The 13,245-nt window shown below is 48.5% G+C and overlaps 1 protein-coding gene across 2 annotated transcripts in view; it reads right to left on the bottom strand.

Moving 5' to 3' along the window:
- Trappc9 (trafficking protein particle complex 9) overlaps positions 1 to 13,245 on the bottom strand; it is a 425,933-nt gene that overhangs the window by 373,245 nt on the left and 39,443 nt on the right. For both annotated transcript variants that reach the window (XM_026782638.1, XM_026782639.1), the window contains one exon: positions 6,828 to 7,044. In XM_026782638.1, coding sequence (XP_026638439.1) covers positions 6,828 to 7,044 — 217 coding nt within the window. The remainder of the gene's footprint in view (positions 1 to 6,827; positions 7,045 to 13,245) is intronic.

Below are 13,245 nucleotides of genomic sequence, written 5' to 3'. Positions count from 1 at the left end.
GGGGGAAGAAAGGGGTGTCTCAGTCTCAGTATGAAGGCCCCCACTCACGGGACACGCCCACTCGTGGGGCCATCTCAGTATCTAAAAATCGCCTTCCCGCCTCTCAAAACTGATCACGTGGTGCTCCAAAAACTCTTTCCCCTCTTTCCAGGATCTTCTCTTAGTCCATCAAATCTCTCCAGAATACTGCAAAATCAGCCAGGACATCCTGCTCCCCTTCCCAAATGGGATGAACTTTCACTTTCTCTTCTGCCAGTAACTCTAACTTTGACTGTCCAGACACCTTGGCCCTCATTCCAGTCAATGCCATCAAACCCACAGGAGGGCCACAGCAGCGATGCTGGCCTTAAAGGCTCTCAATATTCAGTCCATCTTCTTACACTCCCTCAGTGCCATCCTTGAGAAACATCAGAAGCTTCCCCTGACACTGACAGCATGCTGAGCTCTGTCCTCAGCACCCTACAGGGGATCCAATCCTTCCATAAACTACTGCCCCCAAGATTCAGACACACAGACACAGGACATGGTGCAACTTGGCCAAGATCAAACCACGAGTAAAGGTATCCTGGACTTCCATGTGTTCACAGAATCTCTCACTGAGCTGCCGGAAACAGGTTAGTCATGTGGAAGTATTACCAAGAGGCCACAGCCTGCCTTGATGTGGCTCAAATCGGTGTTGTGGCCATGTGCACCCACAGACATGGGGCTTAGCAAAGCCGGAGACTGGGCAGCCCCACTCAGTCCTGAAGCAGGCACAAGCCAGGCAGTCACAGCCCAGAGGCCCTGCACAGACCATCACTCGGGGTGGCAGCTGCTCTAAATACCACAGGAAAAAAAAAAAAAAAACAGAAGCTAGCACTTTAATATGAATAACCACTTCCATGAATGGCCACTTTTCTGTAATATCCAAAAAGGGCAAAAATTTTTTAATAAATAAAAATATCCCTGACTGCAATACTTACTATAAAGCTAAAGTAATCAAGGCAGTGTGGTTTTGGAAAATAGACAAACAAAACAATTGATAGAGGAGAAAAGAGAATGTAGAAATACCCACGTCAGTACGGTCAACGGGGCTCTGACAGAGGAGTGAGTGACCCAGAGGAGCAAAGGTGGGCCCTCCAGCAGACTAGCCGGGACACGGGACGGCCACCAACCAGGTAGTAAACCAAGATGCTAACTGTGGACTTCACAAATAGTCCACCAAAATGGACCTACAATTAACACAAACCTCTCTGGAAGGTTCTAAGAGTTCATGGAACTTCTTTGGAGTCTATGAAATTTTCCCCTACAAGTTGATAAATGAAAGCCGTAAGTAGCACTTGGTGTAGTGGTAGACTTTTAAATACGGCTCCAAAGTCACATCCCTAAGAGAAAGAGCTGATGGAGTAGATGTCATTAAAATCGAGAACTGCTGTTTTGCAGACAAGCTGCCGAGAGAATGGGAAAACGAGATGCATGCCGGGAGGAAATATTTGTCAAAGATATTGCTAAAGGACTGTTATGCATATGATAGAAGCAGAGAACAAAGAACCTGGTTTTCAAATGGGATCACCAGGGAAGACGTTCAGACAAGCATAGGAAGAAATGCTCAATGTACTCGCTAGGTAACTGTAAACTAAAACAAGACCCCACCACACTTTAATCCAGAACACTGACAGTTCCAAAGGCTGGCCAGGACACACAGCAGTGGAAACTGTCACCCACTGTCTCTGGGAGTGAAAGGCAGCCATATGACACAGTCACTGTGCTTCTTAACGCTGGCCCAGAGGAGCTGAAACACTACATTCACACCGAACCTTCACGCGGATGCTTACGGCTGCTTTATTCATGAGAGTCAGCCTCCAAAACCACCAGGATTTGGGATGTGAGTGTGCACATGCCTGATGTCATTCTGGAAAAAGGAGAAGTGTGGAGATCATGAAAAGATGTGAAAGGATGTGTGGCTGCAGGGGCCTGGGCTGGACAGAGTGCGAGGACCTATGGGAGGATGCGAGGATTTTGTGTGACTCCATAATGGCGGCTCCGTCATCATACTCAAAACCCAAAGAACGTCCAGCACCCATAGTGAGCCCTGACAGGAGCCGTGGGCTGAGGGTACGGATATGCTAGGTTGGCTCACTGGCTGTAGCAGATGCTCTACTGGGTGGGAATGCTGGCTGGTAGGGAAGGCCATGTCTCTGTGGAGAAAGGGGATCACAGAACTCTGCACTGTATGGTCATTTTTTCCTGTGGATCTGAAATTGCTTTAAAAAATAATTTTTAATATAATTTACTTTTTTATGTATGTATTTGCCTACGTGTATGGATGTGCGCCACATGTGTGCCTCATGCCCACAGAAGCTAGAAGAGGGCATGGGATCCCTTGGAACAGGAGTTATAGACGACTGTGAGCCACCACGTAGGAGCTTAAAAACAAACCCAGGTCTTCTGTAAGAGCGGTAAATGCTTTTAACTACTGAGACATCTCACCAGCCCAAAATCTATTTTTTAATAAAACAAAATCACATAGAATAAAGTGAATTGATAGACAGAAAATACTAAAAGCCTTATGTGATCTATATGTTTTAAGAAGGGCGAGGAGAAGTGAGATGGCTCAGCAGATGAGGAAGCTTGCTGCCCCGCCTGATGACCTAAGCTTGATCCTGGGACCACAGAATGGAAGAAGAGAACTGACCCTTGCAAGTCATTTTCCAACATCCACTTGCAAGCTGTGGCATGCACTCACACATGGGTGTGCACCCACAGACACACTCGCGCATGCAGGCATGCACACATACAACTAAATACATAATTATAACTTTTTCACTAAGAAGACTTGCTCTCAGAGCTGTTACTGGTAAAGAAGACATAAAAATAACCCATCTTTCCACTACAAAACTGCATCTTAAACATGGCAGAGGGCTCTAAACAGCAAGAGCCGCTCCAGGTCATACTGTTGTCACCTCACAGCAACTAGGTGTGTCTTTGCAAGAGCTGGAGGTCAGCCTGGAAAGAGGACTGGAGAGCTTCCGCTGGTGTGGGAGGCAGGCTGGGGCTCCCACATCATCCCGTCTGTCCCATCCCTTCCACATCGCTGCTACAGGAAGAGCCAGAGTGTGTGGAGGACGCCATTTACTCCAGGGCTTTGTTCTCTACATTTCTCTCCCAAAGAGGAGGAAAGTGGCTAAGCGGGATGCAGCAGTGGCTACGAAGAGGCCAGGAATTCAGGAATGGCTGTCCTAGTCACCGACTCTTAGAATCTGGGCGCTCTCCATCAGTGCAGACCCATGAACATAGGAGAACACAAGAGCCATGCTCCTGGGAACATCAAACCATCCCTTTACTGTTTCACCCATTTCCAGGTTGATTCTCAGGTAAGCCTCTTAAAGCCACAAGGACCAAGTCCAGGCTCATTTAGATGCCAAATTCTTCATCCCACTCAGTCTGACCTTGGCTCCCAAAAGTCTTACAATTTCTTCCTCACTCATCTTTGCCCCTTCTCTTCCTTCTCTTTCCGCTTTCCTCAATTGACCTCTACCTTGACCCAGGCCCAGCTGGGGCCTCCTTTCTTTCTCCACAACCACCAGGGCTCCTGCAGGATCAATGCAAGGCAGGGGCTTCCCCGTCCACTGGACAAACGCGAGCAGACTTCTCAAGGTTAAAAGGACTCTCAAACACACCTGCCCCAGCCCCTGGCATCCAGATTTCCCTCCCGCCACTGAGGTACTGTCCTTGCTGCGGGAACAAGGGAGGGAAGCCCCTAGAATGGCGCCCACCATCTTCTGAGTCCTGCAGAGCTGAACTGGAGTGGAGGAGGGCAGCAGAGGGCAGACGGGAGGTGACTATGCAGAGCCCACAGTAGCCTGCAACATTCACCCCATTTGAAGGTTTGGAACACCTGTTGTCCCCAGGTTCCATGTGGCATTCTGCCAAAGGCATGCTGCATGGTCTCAGCAGTGCTCTGAGAGCTAAGGAAGGGCCTGTAGTGACAGCTGCAGCAGAACTATTCAGACAGTGGAGACAGCCCAAGGAGCCTACAGAGGGTCACAGATCCCTGAGCAGCTCCAACACCGAGGATCAGTCACATCGGTCTACAGGCCCACTTCCCCTCAGGAAGGCCAATCATGCAACAGGTGACCAACAAACCTTAGATTCCACTCCACCTCCTGTGGGGACAAAGTGACAGAACAGATGGAAAACCACATTAGATCAGACAATTAAATGGGGTCTAAAAGGCCCAGGCTGGAGGAATCCAGAGACAGCTGAGGGCATACAGGAGCTGAGGGCACCCATGAGTCTGTCCATCCCAAGTCACAGCAAAGTGACCAGCACAGGGTCATCATGGGTTCTGTAGAAGCGTCCTGCCTGCCCTCTGCTGCCTCCTCACTCCAGTCCAGCTCTTCCAGCACATGAAGAGAGTGGATTCCATTCTAGAGGCGTCCTCTGTTCCAGTGGCAAGGGCCATAAAATCTCTGCAGCATCTAAGACCTTCTAGAAAAAGTCCCAAATCTGTCTCTTGACCCCTTGCCCACAATCCTAACAGCTAAGGTGAAAGTAAGGGACAGGGCCCAACAAGATGGTTCAGCAGGCAAAGCATCTGCCACCCCGCCTGACGACCTGAGATCTATCTCTGAAACCCACGTGACTGGAGAGAAATGACTCCTACATCTTGCTCTCTGACTTCTGCATGCATACCACAGTCACACACACACACATACACACACCAAACACAAAATAAATAAATTAGCTTAAAAATATATCTTAAAGTCAAGGACAAGATCTACTTCCAAGTGACACCACACAACAGTGTTGAGGCACATGCCTATACTCCTACCAATTGGGAGGCCATGGCAGGAGGGAGTCCCAGGTCACCCTGGGCTTGTGAGTTCAAGGCCAGCCTGAGATACATCATGAAACCTTGTCTCCAAAAAATTAAATAAATGAAAGCCACTGTCTAGAGTGTGCCACAGTCACTGACTGTACTGAACACAGACAAATGCCAAGGTCTGTGTGTCATTGTTTTTAAAATACCCCTCAGCAGGGGTGCAGGATGGAGGAGACCCATCTAGCAAGGTCATAGGAGGGACAGGCTCTTCTGTGAGCCCTACATGAAAGGACAGCACCAGCAGAGCACAGGAATGGAAAGCTGCTCAGGAGACCTCTGTCTGCCCACCTCACCCCTGTGCATCCAGGGAGGCAAGCTATTGGCTGCTCTGAAAACAGAATTCCAGGGTTGTGGGGACTGGGAGCGGAAGTGGGGGACACCTCCCTCCATAAGCCTGCTATATGCCTGAGCACAAATGTCTCACTTGGCTGCCAAGTGACCCCTCACCCAGGCCAGTCTCCCCTCAGCAGGCATGGCCTCCTTCCCTCTCTTCACCAATCTGAAGAGCCCCTTGTCCTGCTGGGCCCCAACCTCTATCTTAACCCAATCCAGTAATCTTGCTTACCTCCTGGGAACCCTTCTCCCCTCAGCAACAAAGACATCGTGACACTACTCTGAATGACTATCTGGGACAGTGATGGATGGGACCTCATCAGAACCAGGACTGCTTACGGTGCACACCTCTTGTCCCAGTTCTTCCTCTGTTTAAACCTAAAGCCCATTTCAGTTAACCAGAAAGTGGACTTGGGGCCCCTATGCCCCCAAACCACTCCTAAAATGGACACAATGAATAAAACTCTTATCTGTGTTTGCCTTAAAGACGGGAGGGGCTGTCCTTCCTAAAATGATCGGTTCTTAGTGTGTGCTCTGCCAGGGGTTTCGGTCAAGTGCAACAAGTGCCAAACCTGGCCTGCCCACCACCTGCTGTTTTATTGCGGGGTGGGGGGTGACAGGGACTGTATGGTTTCTTTTGCCACAGAACTGCTCTCTGTAAAGCAGACTAGCCTCGAATTTATGGCCATCCTTCTGCCTTGGCCCCCTCAAGTGCTGGATTCCAGATGTAGGCCACTATTCCTGCCCCTGCCATCTACACTTGCCGTGTAGTCCTCGTGATTTACACGTGACTGGTGCTGCTTTCAAACCCCTCTGAACAACGGGGACCGTGGCCCCAAGGGCTGGAAGGCTTACCACCTGCCCTTCACAGAACAGCGGGTCTCATCTCTGAGACAAGTGACTCCCTTCTGAAGAGTCTGGTCTCCTGGGAATGGAGGTGGCGACATGAAGACCCGTTCAGGAAGGCTGGCACTAAAGAGTCTGGAGAGGGTGACATCTGAGCACTACTCATCAGTGGCCAGAGAGAGATTTGTGATTGAGAGTGGGTGGGAGCACTGCACCCTACTGGGAGGGTGAGTCAGTTCTCTCCGATTGAAGGCCACATCATCACTAGCTCTGGGCCCCATCTAAAGCAGTTATCAAGAGAAGGAATTTGTCTCTGACTAATAAAGACTTTGACCAAACTGAGCATCATATTTGTCTATAGTTATTACACATAGCTGTATTTCAATATTATTATTACAGAATGAGAATCTGCCACAAATGCACAGTAGTGTGTATACACATACACCCACGTCTATTTATTCCAGAAAGTTACACTGATTTTTGCTAACCTCACAACACTTTGTAAGATAAGTAAAAACATTAGGACTTGTGTTGGTGACCGGCCACGGTGATGGCCTCAAGAGCAATTTCTGACCTCGACTAACCAAGATGCAAAAACAAGGCTACAAGGTAGCTCCAGAACTTCCTGTCATGACAACGCTGCTGTGAGAGGCTGTGAAGAGAAGGGCTTGGCTACCTTTGAACCACAGGTGCTCAATACCGTCCCCCAATACTCAGCAGATGCTCAAACGCACAATGTGAATGGAAACAAGGCAACGTCTACCCAAGCCTGGGTCCTCAGTACCTTTGTTGAAGTCCTTGGGGTCTAGTGACAGACTGTAACCGGGCAGCGTCTCCAGAAGGAGCTTGTAGCAGGCCCTCCAGCCAGGCTCCGCGATGCTGGGAGCCACACACTGCATGGCAGCCACGCGCTTGAAGAACGCTGACTTGCGGTGGAAGCCGATCAGCTCGTAGAGTTCAGATAGGATGCTGTAGCGCTGGATTTTCTCTTCTTCGGAGAGCTGAAGCACAGAGAGAAAGCAAGAAGCATAATGCACCTGGAATCTGGGGCTTTGGGGTACCCCTGTGAACACCCCAAGACCTTTCATGAGTCAGGGCTACAAGCACATCCAGCCTTTGGCTAAGAAGGCCCAGGTTCTCGGGCACAAGGGGGTTGACACACAATGCAGGAGACATCCTTCATAAGGAGGAACAAGAATCCATCATGACAAGAGAAATGGGGAAGGGACTTTGCTGGGCTCCTTAGAACATATCATGTGGGGCTGCATGACGAGCAGATGATAACAATGCCACCTGACTTAGACTTAAGACTTCCTGGCTTATAAGCACGCCTCTTCCAGGCAAGGCCTAGTACAGTCTGTCTCTCAAGGGTGATGGGACCAAAATACCCCTGGTGGAAAGCACCCACTAGATTCCCACAAACCACAGGCTTTTTTTTAAGCCAGCTTACATTTGATAACTAGACCCACTTTGTTGTTGTCAAGGTGTTGTGTCAAGCTGTCACCCATGGGCCATGGTGACGCAGCTGTCCTTGAGTTATTTCTGTTGCTATAAGGGATCGGCATCAGCCCAAGACACCCCAAGACCAAGTTCTCAGCACAAAGGAGATGTATTTGCCACAGAGGGACAAAGGGCAGGGAATAAGAGACAAAGACAGGAGACAGAGGAGGATGAAAGATAGAAGGGGAAGGGATTAAGAGAGACCCAGAAGGGATATCTGTCTTGGGAGTGGGCACAAAGGACTCTAGCTAAAGAGACAGATGTGGCCCATAGGCAAAGGTGGTTTAGAAAGGAAAAGGAGAAACCCTGAATTATGATAAGGTGTTTAATTTTAATTGGGCATGTTAAGCAGGTGGGTCAAAGGGGACTTTTAGTTGCTGGACTTCAATACATTGATAAATGGACATTGCTAGTCAGCCTCATGGGAGACAAGGCACCTGTGTACAGGCAGCAGACCTCGCCAGACACCAAACCCGTGTTGCTGGCCCTGGAAAAGCACCCTGTGCTGTTCAGATCGCCCAGGTCTGCAGTATTTGGCTGGTGCAGCCTGGTGGAACGAGCGGAACTGCGTGGACTGCTCAGGAGTCGTTCAGTACACAAAACACCGCCCAGATACCTCACAGCCATGGCAGGTCTCCATGGCAGTCCCAGCCACAGCCACAGCCACAGAGACAGCAAGGCCATTCCCATGTTTCTGCACTTGCTGGCACCCACTACACCCACAGGGAGACTATGGGAAATGTAGGAAGCAAGAGCCTCTCCCTTGGGGCCTGTGCATTTACAACAGGTAGATTCCCAGCTTAGAACCCATGGAGAAGATTCTAGAAAGCTGGGAAACAAAATAAGTACTGTGTGTATAGTGAATACTTCAGACAAGGGTCAGCAAGTGCTAAGTGAGTACAGCTCTGGGGCACAGGGGTCTCCAGCTATACACACACACACATACACATACACACACACACACATACACACACACACGCACATACACACACACGCACATACACGCACATGCACACACGCACACACATACACACACATACACGCACATGCACACATGCACATACATACATACACACATACACACATACACACATGCACACATGCACATACACACACATACACACACATGCACACACACATACACACACATATACACACACATACACGCACATGCACACACGCACATACATACACACATACGCACACACACATACACACATACGCACACACATACGCACACACATACATGCACATGCACACATGCACATACACACACGCACATACATGCACGCACACATACACACACACATACACATGCACACACATGCACACACGCACATACACACACATATACACACACATACATGCACGCACACACATACATGCACACACACATATGCACACATACACACACATACACGCACATGCACACACGCATATACATGCACGCACGCAACACATACACATGCACACACATACACACGTGCACACACGCACATGCACAACCCACATGTGTCCTAAATCCCTCACGCTATCTCCTTGACGCTGTCCTGGTAACATGCTCTCATACATAACCTCTAGCCCACCAGTGCCATTCCTTTTCACCTGCACTGCTCACACTGAGACTCTTCCAGAGTGGCAGCATCAGTTCCCACCCACAGGGATGACGCACAAGGACCACACTGTGCCATGTCTGATCACAGATGTTTGATGTCACAGGAGCTCATGGCTTTGGCCATGCTGCTGGTGTTACTTTGCGTTCCCTGATAACCAGGCGCTGAGCACCCTTCCCTGTGATTACTGGCCACACTTTTATCTCCCGTTAGGAGGTATTTGTTCTAAGCTTCTGGCAGTTTTTTAAATTAGACCATTCATCTTACTATGGAGCCAGGCTCACTCGTCACAGGTTCCAAAGTTAAGTCCTTAGTCATACATGTTTGGTGAATATTTTCTCCCAGTCTGATGCCAATTTTCTTTCCTAAGAGAATCATCTGATAAATAGAGACATGTCACATGACAGAGCTCACACTATTAATTCCTTCTCTCTTGGTTAGCATTCCTTGTGTCCTAGATCTAAGAAATTTAGGTCCAATGCCTCTAGAAGTGTTTTGACCGGGCATATGATCCATGGACACCAAACTTGCACAGGGCGCAGCCTTGCTTCAGAAGACGCTAGTGTGCCACTATCAGCCATGGCAGGGGACAAGGAGAGGGGTGAAAGAAGAGGCAAACATGCTGACTGCCTCCATCCCATACTGGAGGCCCCTAGACCCTCGCTTGGACATCCTGCACACTGAACATGACAACAGATGATGATGGTGGCCTCGGCCAGGGTCCTTTCTGCAGATAACAGCAAGCAGAGGGTCCAAACCCCTGACCTCTGTCCTCCATAATTCCCATGGAGGGAGCCCACTTCTATTGCAGGCACAAGGTTCTCACAGTCCCGGTGTCTGGCCTCTCGTTCTTCACAACATATGAACGCAACAGGACAGCAAAAGATGAGCACTCCCCAGAGATGGAACTGGAATTACTTCAGACTCTGGGAAAACCCCCTTGTCAACAAGTCTGGGCACAAGAGGTTTCCAGTTGGCATGCTGCCACTGACCGGGAAGCCTCCAGTGAACCCAAGCCCTGGAAGGCTGGGGGCAAGGCTGCACCGAGCTAATGTGGGCAGCCCAAGGATCTGGGGGAGTGCAAAGTGGTCCTGGGCAAAATCTTGAGAGGCAATCAAGTCCCCACAGTCATTTCTGACCTGCCGCTCTTGTGGGGGCCATGAATCAGCACAGTTTTGTTCTAATTCTTCAGCAGGCTGCATAGCCACAGCCTCTGGGTCCAGGGCCCAGATGTTTATGCAAATTTCTGGCAGAAGCATCTGGAAGACACTCAAGATAAAAGAGGCCTTAGTCATTCTGCTATCTCAACATTCTACTTCCAACCAGAAAGTAGGCAGAAACCCACTTGGTTCTAACAGTAGAAAGGAAGTGGGGGCATTGTTAGAACATTCTGGCATGGCCAGGCAGAGAACAGCACAGTGCACTTGTTGGTTTGAGTCACAATCCATCAAAGTCACCAGCTCTGCCATTATGACTTCTCCTCTGAGAAAGGGAGAGCAGTCTAATTTTTTGGTGGCTGGGAAGACTAAATGAAATAATGTGGACATTTAGGACAATGGGAAACATAACTGTCAACAGAGACCTCCTCACGACTTCTAAAGGAGTGATTTCATTTTTGAGGGGTGTGTGTGTGTGTGTGTGTGTGTGTGTGTGTGTGTTATGGGCACATGAATGCAGGTGCCCATGGAAGCCAGAAGAAGGCATAAGATCCTCGGCATAAGAATTCCAGGAGGCCAGAACACACCGGAAACGGTTGCTGGGAATTGAACTTTCATCTGTGGAAGCGCTCCTAACACCCAACAGCGAACCATCCCTCCAGCCCCTGTGGATAAAGACTTCAGATCACAGGTTACAACTGAATGAGTCAGCCAGGAATGCTAAAGAAAACAGCTTGGCCCTTTCAACCTTCAAAACTGCAGGAACTCACTGAGCTCTGCAGAGCAAGGCATGACAGGAAGGGGCTTTGAAATAGCCCATGACGGCACTGCATGCTAAAGTGGACAAGGCAGGAAGGACACAGCTGGTCTGAACACTCTCCAGTCTACAAGACCCATTCTGCTCTCTACACATCTGCAGCTCTTAGACAGAAAGACAATATATATATATAATATTCAAAACTACACGGAACTTCCACTTTGCCTGGCATAATAGCGCATGCAGGTAAGCCCAGCATGGTACCAACCAGCTAGAACCAAAGTGTCACTTGAGTCTCAGAGTTGGGAACCAACATGAGCAGCATGGAGAGACACCCACCTCAAAAGTACTTAGTTTACCTTAGAAAATAAGGTAAATTATATATTTGCATTTATATACTTAAAAAAAAGCTAAGACCAGATTTTCAAATACTGCCTGTTTTTATAAAGAATTCTTTGCTAATCTTTATGAACTTTGTTTTTCAAGGTACAGCTCCAAACAGAACAGAACCGTGAAGGTGTAGGACCCAGCCCTGACAAGCTCAATAGAGGCCTGATTCCGAGAAAGACCACAAACTGAGACCACCCAAGCACACCCAGGAACAGACCATCCAAAGGGAATTCCTAATATTCCAACCTTTGTAGATAAGATGACCTAGCAGCACACACCCATCGCTTTTCACCAGGACACCCCTAGACAAATGTCAGCCAATCAGGATTGAACCTGTCACCCCACACCCTGCTAAAGTAATTTTTCTAGTTTTTGCCTTTAAATAGTGCCCTCTAGAAGGGAGCAGATGAGGTTCCTGGTGGCTTGTGATCGTGCACCCAATAAACCTTGCTTTTGCACTTCAGTGAGTCCATCTCCCTGGTGGTCTATTGGGGTCCCCACGGACTGGGCACAACAAAGGGACAGAGAAAATTGAGAGCTGTGAATTGGGAGAATGGAAGACCGTTTACTGTCTACCATAATGACACTGGGAAATCCTAGAACACCTCATCTAACCCAGAAAATGAGACGAAATAGAAAGTGACCAAAGCAAAATACAAACGAGTTAAACAAAACCAACTAATAAAAATAAAAACTCAAAATTTTAGTGTTAAGTCATGGAGGGTGACTACCAAATGTTTCCTTGGGCTGAGAATACAACCAGCAACTCATGGGTGAAGCCTAGGGTTCAATCCACAGTGTTGGGAGGGAGGGAGGGAGGGAGGGAGGGAGGGAGGAAGGCAGGGAGGGAGGGAAGAAAGGGCGGACATGGAAGAGAAAAGGGGGAGCCAGGAAGGAAAGGGAATGAAAAGGAAAAAAAAAAAAAGGAGGGATATATTGGCTCTTTATTACAGACAATCTATGTTCGGGGTGAAAGACAACATTGTTTGTTTTGATCTGTAGGGAGGTTGAGCAGGTTGAGATGGGGTCTTCCTATGTAGCCTAGGCTAGTCTGGGGCTCACTATGTAACCAGATTAGTCTGCACTCCTCCCTACAGCCTGCAGAGTGCTGTGGTTACAGGCACACATCTGTCTAGATGGTTAAGATGGCTAAACTCTCCAAATCCATCTATAGAGTCAATGAAATCTGCATGCAAATTGCTCTTCTTAAAAAAAAAAAAAAAAAAAACCCCGACAGGCTAATCCTAAACTACATACGGAAATGCAAGAGATCCAGAATAGCCAGGAAAAAATCCTAAAAAAGAACAAAGTTAAAAAACAGATACTTCCAACACTAAACTTTACCATAAAAAGTCAAGCATGGTGGCACATGCTCGTAATCCCAGCCCTTGGGAGGCCAAAGCAGAACTATCCAGAATTTGAGGCTAGCCTGCTCTATACAGCAAGTACCAGACCAGCCTGGGCTACATAGAAACAGCCTGTCAGAAAGAAAGTGGGAGCTTTGGGAACAGTGATTTCTCCTGAGGCCACAGCAAATGCATAAAACCACACCAAAGTAAGCTAAAACACAGAAACTGAACTTCATCAAAACCAGAAAAGCATGTCTTTGAAAGACATCAAGGAAGGGCAGTAGTGCTGGGTGGTGGGGGTGCACACCTTTAATCCCAGCACTTGGGAAGCAGGGGCAGGTGGATCTCCGTGAGTTCAAGGACAGCCTGGCCTACAGAGAAAGTTCCAGAACAGTCAGGGCTACACAGAGAAACCCTGTCTCAAAAAAAAAATGAT

Source organism: Microtus ochrogaster, chromosome 15 (genome assembly GCF_000317375.1).
Source record: "Microtus ochrogaster isolate Prairie Vole_2 chromosome 15, MicOch1.0, whole genome shotgun sequence".
NCBI lineage: Eukaryota > Metazoa > Chordata > Mammalia > Rodentia > Cricetidae > Microtus > Microtus ochrogaster.
This window is presented reverse-complemented; position numbering and strand designations above follow the sequence as displayed.